Raw genomic sequence first — 10,708 nt, 5'->3', positions numbered from 1 at the left:
CCCCCCCCATTCTTCAGTTCTAGCACAGAGTGCCACCAGCCATAGTCCTTTGTGAGTCCCTTGGCTTCAACTTGCTGCTCCTTCTAGCTAATACAATACGTCCACTAGTGCCAGAAGTACAAGTCTGTATAGCAGTGCTGATCAGAAAAGGGTCAAACATTCAGGAGATTTGATACAACAAATGTGTTATGCAGGATTGTTTACAGGTTGCAAAGGTAGGCACCGTGACCATAGAAAATGCGAGATTTATAGTTGGTCGTACAACAGTAACATCTGTGTTATGCACCTGAATTAAGATTTTTAACTCTGTGTTCACAGGCCATTTCTCTGCAGGGCTTTTGCCTGATTTCGTACCCAGGTTGAATGCACATAAGTTTCAAAGCAACTGTAAAAATAGTATTTCCAGACTTTAGTGTGTTTGGATTTGCAGCCTAAATTAACTCTGTCTCAAGGGGGTTTTTTTGCAGTACATATAAAGAAATGTATAAAATATGCCTGTGTTTCTGTGCATATATGCGTATATATACAGCACCATACAGGCTGCTATGAAGAAAATTAACTCCATCTCAGTCAGACCCAGTACACGTACATACACATATAGTTTTATAGTAGCCCTGTATTTGGCACCAGTTTTGCCAAATAAAAAGTGTCAGTCACAGACACACCTGCATTTGACGGTAAAGGTAAACATAGAGGAAGAAAGAAAAATTTGGAAACAATCTTTCTTCACTGATTTGACTCCTATTTTTGTTTATTTTTTCAACTCAGAGGTGTTCTGTTGTATTTAACGGTCATTTATTTAGATACGTATTTCATGTAATACATAAATGTAATTTTCCATGCCACATACGTTATTGTTTTTTTTAATATGAACCTTGCCAAACATGTAATGCTTTGAATCTGAGAAGAGTAGCTAAAGTAGAAAGGTCCTTAGGGGAATAAAGATGGAATTAGCGAAAGTGGATTTTTTAATCTTCCCCTGCAACTTTAGGAGAAGTGGGAGAAGAAGTGGAAGAATTTACACGTAGATATATACACATAGTTTTCTTTTAAGCTTAACTGGTTTACCCCTACTTTCAGGATCATTTTGAATCTGGATTTGAGATTATATACGTATATAAGTAGAACATAGCTATGTGATGGTAGTGGGTTTTGGTAATTTTAATGAGCAAAGTCTAAACTGATGAGAATACAAAGAGGTATCAAGGTCTCCTGCTATTAATAGATGGAAATGATTAGCAGTGCATTTCTCACAAATCCCTGGAGTACTTTTTCTGTGAGCTGCCTGGTAAGTTTCTGTGAATGCTGTCAGATACAGAACTAACCCTTAAATGAAAGCGAAAGAGGCAAACGAATACACATTAAGTGAAGTCAAATAGATTAGCAGTACCAAAAGATACAGATTTATGACAAGTACGCCAGTAGTAAGTGAGAAAAATCTCAGAAAGCGTGGGTGAACTTTACACATCATCCATTTTAGGTAAAATAAGATAACTGCATAAATTATCAATTATTCTTTGGATTTGATAAAATATGGCTATTAATTGTTACCTGTATTAGACACATTCCTGGCCTTTGTAACTGAGATGTCATCACTGAAAAAAAGCCAATTTGTTTTGGTGAAAGTAAGCTAAAAATCAGTCTTTTGTGGTTGCTGAGATATCCTCTATCCAAGGAAAAAATACCCATTTCTTTGCAGGGAATACAAGAAGGTACAATACGTGGCTACATTCGTGACAGGTTCTGAAAATAAAATGCCTGAATTATTCTAATGACAAGATTTTGATGTATTGTTGCTATGAGGGGGCAATTGTGAGAGATGGCTATGCTAAAGGAGTAAAGCATAGTGGGCTAGATTGTGAAAATGTTACTCATGTTCTTGAGTGCTTACATGCACCAAAACCACTGGACTATTTATACATATTATTCATCTATGGCCTGCATTGTAGGTATTTTCAGAGAAAGGAAAAAATCCTACTTTGTGTAATATCGTAATACAAAACACTGTTTGATTAGATCCAACTGTAATTTCCTCCCTAGTCTCAGTCATCCATTTTTATAACTTTGCTAATGATATTGAATAATACCTAATAAATGTTTAGATGGCTTTGTTTAGTATCCAGTTGGAACCTTCATGAGATATTCTGGGTGCAAGGGAAAGGATGAACTTGGTGAGCATAAAGGGACAAGAGTGAAAGCATAGTGGGGCTCTACATTCCTGTACTAGGATGGTACCCAAAATCCTTGCTCAACCATACCATCCAGTATTATTACAAAATAGAGAGGATATCTATGTACATGAGAACTGCATTCAAACTGACTTTAAGATAGAAGGAAACATTCATTTATGCTATGTGTTTTGTGTGCTTTCTGTTTTCTTTACACTAATTGGAGTTCATCTGAGATGCACATGAATAACTTCATTAGCTGGAGCTGGGCAATTTTTCTTCTTTTTCTTCACTATCTACAAGTTGCTCTTACTGTGAAGTGTGAGCAAATGTAATGGAAAGGGAAAGCAGACCAGAATATAAATAGGAAATAGGCTGTGAGACGAGTAGAAATTTGCTTTAAATACACTCATGTTAGGTCAGATTCACTAACCTGTTTTACATGGTACTCACAGGAAATTGCTGGTGGGCAAAGTGGAAAAGGAGATATTTTTAAACATCTCTGTTGAAATATGAAAGGTATAGTACCTTTCACACACCAACGTAGTTCCTGTGATAATGAGCAATCTTTTTGTTACCTGCCTATACACAGAGATTAGCAATCCATTAATTAAACAAATCTGACCAGGGGGTCAGGCTAGATCAGGGGAAGGCTAAGTCAGGGGAGGATCTTGTTAGGTAAACAAATTCATGTCTGTATTACTTTCTAAACCTGTTTTCCTAAACTAAACAAGTTTTTAAGGTAGAGGGAGAAAAATCATCAGGCTTGCTGATAAATGAGTACAGAACATCTAGACACGATGTGCTGAAATACAAAGCCTGTCTAACATGGACCTGAATTCCTCTAGTGTGCCAATAGACAGATTTCTTATTATGCTTTGTCTCGTCTTCAGTGCCAGTGACAAGATTTTTTTCCCACTGAAATCTAATTACTAGCAGAACTGGCAGGATTTCAGCTGGTACTGTATCTACAGTGTTAAAAAGGAGAAGGAGGGAGAGAGAGAAAGGACGCTTAAGAAATACTTGAAAGAAGATCAAATCATTTTTGGTGATTAGTGAGGCAACAAAATTAAATATTCCCAATAAGAGGATTATTTAAGGGTCCTAACTGGTGATGTCTTTTACCGTAGGTGTGCAGAAGGCTATTTTGGACAACCTCTAATACCAGGGGGATCGTGTCAGCCATGCCAGTGTAATGACAACCTTGACTTCTCCATTCCTGGCAGCTGTGACAGCTTGTCTGGTGCTTGCCTGATATGTAAGCCAGGTACAACAGGCCAATATTGTGAGAAGTGTGCTGATGGATATTTCGGCGATGCTCTTGATGCAAGGAACTGTCAACGTAAGTCATGAACTTTTACTGCTCCTGACAGTATTGATCTATCCTATATCCGTGTTCCTGAGAGGAAGACTGTGCCTCTCTATGTGTGAGCAGGAGAATGATATGGTGTACTTACACCTCTAATAATAATAGTGTTTTGCTTGCATCTGCATCTGGAAAGGGAGACTTCAAAGTAAATAGAAAGAAGAACCTATTAAAAAACTTCCTGCTGTAGTTGAAGCAGTAATGAAGCAGACATGTCAAAAACCTGGGAGAGTGGAGCATTGCATGGATGCAAAAGGTTATACTAAATGTCAGATCTACAAAAATAAATACAAATAAATGAAAGCGATTCACTAAAAATGCTATAAACCATCCAGGAAAATCTCATTAACTAGTAAGATGGGTGCTGAAAGGAGGGAGTGATATTTCACTTACTGTAGGGCAGCACTTGTGACCTCCTTCCCACCTACATGACCTCGGTAAGAGTTGGGAGCTGCTGCCTCTTACAGGGTGAGATTCTCCTGCCTCCTGCAAAGCAGAGTCTAAAATCTCCTGACAAATTTTCTAAGGTGCTCTGGAGGAAGATACCTGGCATTGTAGCAAGCTACCACTTCTCAGCTGAGTGGTGGCATTTTGTTTAAGTACGAGCCCCAGCTCATACTTACGCATAGTGATTGCAAGAAATAATTGAGAGCAGATGGAAGATTTGGTAGGAGCAGGAGCTTTTGCTTCTGTAGGAGGCAGTGGCGCTCTCTGAGCCATTGCTGGCACAATTCAGAACACAGCTATTAGGCAGAACAAGTACTTTTAACTTACCTTTCCACCCCATTCTGAGGAATGGAGTACAACAGGTTGTAAACTGTCCTGAAAAAGCAGAGCATTTTATTTCACTGTCACAAGGATTTAATCCTTTTCTTTCATTGGAATAAACTCAGAGCAACTCCATTGAGAACAAAGGTTTTATCAGGATAAAATGATGCAAGTAAAAGAGTTGTCTTACTGCTGTGTGAGTAGGAACACAGGGACCACTTCTGCAACATGTGTTGCAAGCATGAAAGTCTGAGCCACTGGCATCGTTTCCAGGATTTGCTCTATTAATGGCTTGCAGTTTGACAGTGAGAATACTAAGTTCTGTTGGGCTACCTAAGACTGCATGGGAGCCAGTGAGATGCAGAACATCACCAGGTTTATTAGCTAAGGCTAATAAACACTGATATACGTAAGATCATGGATAGCCATGAAGACATATACCTGTGTAAATGCTTTCTATACCTACTTTATACAATGCTGGATAAAAGTTGGACAATCACATATATTCTCTGCACAAGTTAACAGTTCGTGATGAATGATGTTATATAAGTTAGGGTGTTAAGTGTGTAATGTGGTTTAAAAAGAAGTGTATTTTAAAAAACATAGCTTCCAGTAGCTTGTCACCATTCCTGAGGCATCAACAGGACTGTTGCTTTGAACATTTCTACAGTAGTGGCAGCTGCATGGGAAAGAGAAGTAACATGAGGAGAGTTCAGAAAACATACAATTAAAAAAAAGTATTAAAAATAAATACATATTTAATGTAGAATTACAAGCTTTGCCTTTGTTAGTATCACTGACAAGGAGGGCCTGCTAATGTATTCATAGCCCTGTGCTCACAGTTACCTTGTATTCATCTACTCTCAGTCTTTCATGTGGGTTTTCTTTTTTGCATATGATTTTTTATTTCCTTTGCAGACTTCCATGAAGTTTGCCCTGCAGCTACAATATCAGAGGGACTGTGCCTTTACTTTGTTGTTTTCAATTTCGTTCCTTATTAAAAAGCCAAATCCAAGAGTATTGCAAAGCATGAATTTTGCTTTCAAATTATTGTTTGAAATGTTTCTTGCTCTTTCTCAGTACAGTGCTCTTGTGATGTGCATTAACCATTTCAAATGACAGTACAACTTTATATCACTATAACATCTCTGAATTTCTTGGTGTATCTGTACAAAATAATAAATCTAAGAACACTGAGTAAATGTCCTAGGCTTATTTTATTTGATTCTAGTAGGTTGTTTTTTCGTGTGAAACAGCACAGTGTGCTGAATCAAATACCTGGAGGTTGTGCTGATGGTAATAGAGCTAAGTGACATGAGATGAATTAGAGCAAATCTTCAAGCGTGCCTATGTGCCACTGCATAGGTACTACTGTTGGAGGCGAGTAAGTGTGTAGGTTGATTATAAATACACACACATAAATATTTATACAAGTCAAGAGAGAATGAGAAGTGTCTTGACCAGTGTCATTTTGGGAGAAAGTAAGACAAATTTCTCTGACAGGCTGTATTGTATTATGGCAACCATTTGGAGGTTTGGACAATAGCTAATTTTCCCAGTAGAGGTGAATGAATGGGAAGGCTTTAGGTGAGCTAAATGCAACTTATCAGATTGAGTAAGAGTTTAGTAGATGAATAGCCCTGACTGTATGTTTCTTCTGTATGTATGTACTGCCAGAGCCAAGAAAAACAATCAAAGTCTTGACTTTCAAATTCTGCTTTACCACTGTATTGCACTCAGTCATCACTGGCTGAGTTAAGAATGTATGGTATGCTCTTTGTGGTAATATATAATATAAATAGGACAAACTCATCTGTTTATTAAATCAGTGTACATTTTCTTTTTGATTCTTGTGGTGTCATATGCCTGATAAGCAAAATAATTCAAATAAGACAAGCTTTGTTTTTTGAGGTCTGTATAAAAAGGCTGGTGAAATACTATTAATTTGCATTAAGAATTGTGGTTTGTTGAGTCTGAGCTTTCATGTCATCTTTCACTGCTGACCATTTTAATTAGAAAGATACTCAAAGTATATATATACTCATCACTGTGTACAGTGTGAGAGTAAAAGGAAAAGAGAAGCTATGTTAATTACAGCAGAAGTGGTTTTAAGTGTTTACATTTTTAAAATATATTGCAAAACAGAAGGAGATCAAAACCTCTGAAAGTGTTACCAGACTGATAGGAGAGCCCAACGTATTTTTGTTACTTATTCCAGAATATGAGAAATCTTTGCAAACATTTGAGAAATAAGGCCATGAACAGACTAGCAACCCATAAAGTCACTTTCATTTAAAAGAAGCAACTTTTGCAGAATACCTGGAAAGTGGGGGGGGGAACAGAAAATAATCCTTTCCATTTACAATGTAGCAAGTCCAATAAAGTAATGAGGAAGCTCCTGTTGTAATAGTCTATAAAAAATATAACTGCTTTGTCTCAGATGGCACCTTGTGGCATGCAAGTATGTGACCACCATGTGTTCACCATTGGGACTCTTAAGTGTTTCTTAAAATGAAGCTGTCAGGTTGAGAAAAAGACCAACACATGCAGTCAGGGCGCTGCAGGAAGGCAAAAAGTGGATTGGAGCCCTGGTTTACAGAGTACATTGATAATCTATATAGAGATGTGGATTAATTCCCCTCTGGGGAAAAAAAAGGACGTGCAGGAACCAGCTCACGCTGATGGAATTGGTGACTGCATGGTCATAGTCCCTGTGACACCCGATCACATCCCTCTTCTCTACTGTGAGTGCTAAAGGGATTTTTTTCCTAATCTCTGCATGCCAAAGGAATTGCGGTCAAAGAACGTAAAGGGGGATAGAAAGCTTCCCAAAAATTTATCTTCTCCTAAACCATGGAATTTAGAAGCCAAAAGCATTGTTAATTTCCTCAAGAAACAGCAGTTCCTTTTCATTGCCATTTTACATCCTTAGGAGAGCGTTGTGATGAGTTAGGCGGGTCAGCTGGGTTGCGTTTCCTCTGGGAACTGCGATGCTGTTGCTGAGACAGAGGCACCAGAGAGTCACGGGAGCAGATGATCCTCCGTCTCCTTCTCAGGGTGCTGTCTGTGAGGAGGAGCTCTTGGGGGGTTGTGGAGGTTACTGCCCCATAGCAAGGCCCCTGGAGGTAGCCTTGCTCTGCGTCCTCAGCCCGCTGACATTTCCTGCCTACTGTGTTAACAGGGACTGGACTCCAGGGCAGCAGGACCAGCATGTAGAGCAGTAGCGTTCCCACCTGCCATAGCTAAATCCCGTACACACCTTGTGTAAGGGTCTGTACCCTTTTTTTTTTTTTTTCCCCCTCTCAGTGCTGCCCTGCCCACTCCAAGGTTTGGGGCAATGGCCAGGCTGTTCTGAGGGAGCAGCTTCTGAAAGGGAGAGATCCCTGCCTTCCCCACCACCCCCTTGGTCCGGAAATTTGGCACTAATTAAAATGTAATGGCAGTTACTGTTTTAAAGCCTTAATCCTCCATCATGACATGCTCAGTAATGTGCCCTAAACATCCTCTTTTGATCTGAGAGGCACATATAAAACAAATTGTTTATGAAATCAACGCAAAATTTCTCACTGTAATAATTTGGAGCAAAATTCCACATTATTATGGGTGGGTTAATATATGTTGTCACCGTATGGGAGTAACACCTTCCTGCTTTACTCAGGCCTGCCTTCTTAGGTTTCGCAGGGTGGCAAAAGCCACACTGTAAACATTTGTCTGTTAAAGCTTTAGCAGCATACGTGTTTTAAGAAATACGTTGACAGCTCCTTCTTCTTCCTCTGCAGCCTGTCACTGTCACATCAATGGCTCCTTCTCAGAGATCTGTGACTCTCGGACAGGCCAGTGCGAGTGTAAAGCCAACGTGATTGGGCGCCGGTGCGATGTCTGCCAGGTGAATGACAAGACATGCTGTTTTCTTTCCGTTTTCTTCCCTGTTTCTCATGACTAAATACAGATTCGGTTTGGATAGTTTTTCTTCTTTGCTCATTTTTCACTTAAAGAACATATATGAGTTGTTCTTATGTACAGAATGGTAGAATGGCTGTTTTTTAAATGTTTTCCAAGGGATTTCTAGAACAAAATGCAGAACATTGCATGCAAATGTATTTTAAGCCTCACTGTACATACAAGTACATTTTTATATGTGGTATGTACACTTTATATTCTGAATGCTTGTTACAAATAAATTAGTTAAAAGTATTGCAGCTCTGGGAGAAAATCCCTCTATGAAGGGAGTTGCAAAATATCTGATAGCATCTGATTTTCAAAAAAAGCAGGATGCTAATTTACTTCTGCTGTGAATGTTCTGCTTTTATGTTTTTTCTTAGGGGTTCTTCTTGTATTGTCCAAATAGTGTTTTCTTTTTTGGTGAAAGTGTCTTTTGCCTTGACGTTGTTTTGCTGTCTCATAAATCACTGCAAAAAACAGTGTTTCATGAACTTTCACAGAGTTTTCTTCAGGCTGCTAAGGAATATGTTATAGCTAGCTGCATGTTTCTCTAGCTCAGCGTGAGGACTTGTGGGTTAGGCCTGTGTCCTCAGAACACCTCCGCGTGTGTGTAATTTAAAGCACATAAATAATTCTGCAGAAATCACAAGGATCATTTTCACGCTGCGTAAACTGTAATTTCTGAAGAGGTTTGCTTGCACTCTATTTTCAACAGTATTTAAAGAGTTTGTTCAAAGAAAAATCATTGATATCAATGGAATTTGCACAGATTGCATAATGTATACAGAAAATATGTCAAGCTTGTTGATACAATATTGGCCGTCGGCTGGAATTAATCTTTGTGTACTACTGTGTTTATTACTATCTTTATTCCTGTACTCTTTTTATTTGCTGTAGTTTCATTACCTTCACTTTCTAACAGTGTTTACTTTTCATTCTTAAAGCCCAGCTACTTCTGGGCCCCAGAAAAGCTGTTTTGTATACCCTGTGGCTGCAGTGCTTTAGGATCCATCTCACTGCAATGTGATATGTCAGGAAGATGTATCTGCAAATCAGGATTCATGGGCAGACGCTGTGAAATCAGCAGACAGGTGCCTAAATTGAAAGAAAATGCACGAAGCAGTCAGCAGATCCGAGTCCCCCCTCGGAGATGGGGCGTCAGCAGTACCAGTGGGTGCCCACGGGGTGCTTACCGGCCTGCTATTCCGGTAATCAGAAACTGTGTGCATTGCATGGGCTGAAATCTCGTATTCGCTTGTGTTTGGAGCTCCCGCAGACTTTTTTTTTTTAAATTTATAATACGTGTGCTACAATATACAAAATTACCAAGAAACACACGGGCTCAGAAGACAGGCAGCCTTTTAGGATACTTTCCCACATCTAGGGCTTCTCATAGTGCAAATGACAACGTAGGCCAAAAGTCAAATAGCAGAATAAGTCCAAAAGCAGCACCAACAGCAGTATGCACAAAATGTATGGGTGATGTATATACATCAATGGAAACAGTGGGATTTTCATGGCCTTCGGCAGGATACGACTTCCTCTTCTAACAATTCAAGAACCAAAAGCTTAAGGAGTTTATGAGAAGGATCAGACCTAGAGGCAAAGTGTTAAGATCTAATCTTGAAATATCAAGTATAACTCGTGTTAAAAGTTCTCATTAGTGAATACGGCGAGTTATCTGAGCCATTTTTAACCGGGCGAAATGCCCATTGAATGTAATGCCCAAAATGACAGAAGTATTCATTGTTTATCACATACCAACAAAACAACTTATTTCCTAAAATGAAGTAATTATGATGCAACTGCTTCTAAAGAACAGTGTTTTAGGAATGTTGGGTTTTTTCCTTGCAACTCAATACTTTCACACTTAACACACCCAGTTGAAAAATACCTGGCAGTGTTTTTCCTCCTCAGCCAGACTCCGGACCCATGCCATGTTTGCTCATATGGATTCCCCTAGAGAATATGAGTTTTTACCGATTTTACATATATTATGTGACTGTGTTGCCCACACAAACACTCGACATACACTGATACAGGGACAAAATATAACAACATATTCAGAAAATTTATCGTATTTCCTCATTGTCATCCAGGATCTTATCTCTCAGTAAATGCGATTCTTAGAATTTCTGTGTGTAAACAAGCTTTGCTGAGGGCTTAACTTGGGCGTTCATCTTGGGGCTTTGCATGACTGATCAAAATGTCTTTGACTGTGCAGAGCTCATCACAGAATACAACCCAGCATGCTAGTGATCTTTTCTTCCTTCACACAGTGTGGAGTGCTAGCATATCAGACTTTTTCTGGCTTTCACCCTTATAAACAGAATTTATTAGATCTTATCAAACTTTCTATTGAGAACTGAGCTGCATGCTGTGCATTGGTTACTTCACTGCATTAATCTGAATGTCTGTCCTGAGATATTTGCATATTCACATTTCTGTTTCTTTCTTCCTGTGG

General features: G+C 39.0%; 1 protein-coding gene across 1 annotated transcript in view; it reads left to right on the top strand.

Moving 5' to 3' along the window:
* Positions 1 to 3,298: 3,298 nt before the first annotated feature.
* LOC104082056 (laminin subunit alpha-2-like) overlaps positions 3,299 to 10,708 on the top strand; it is a gene marked incomplete at both ends in the record, with an annotated part of 98,927 nt that continues 91,517 nt past the window's right edge. The window contains 2 exons of the mRNA XM_009585017.1: positions 3,299 to 3,510; positions 8,082 to 8,188. Coding sequence (XP_009583312.1) covers positions 3,299 to 3,510; positions 8,082 to 8,188 — 319 coding nt within the window. The remainder of the gene's footprint in view (positions 3,511 to 8,081; positions 8,189 to 10,708) is intronic.

This window comes from Fulmarus glacialis, unplaced genomic scaffold (genome assembly GCF_000690835.1).
Source record: "Fulmarus glacialis isolate BGI_N327 unplaced genomic scaffold, ASM69083v1 scaffold12579, whole genome shotgun sequence".
NCBI lineage: Eukaryota > Metazoa > Chordata > Aves > Procellariiformes > Procellariidae > Fulmarus > Fulmarus glacialis.
The sequence above is the reverse complement of the archived record's forward strand: the minus strand, read 5'-3'. Positions and strand labels throughout refer to the sequence as shown.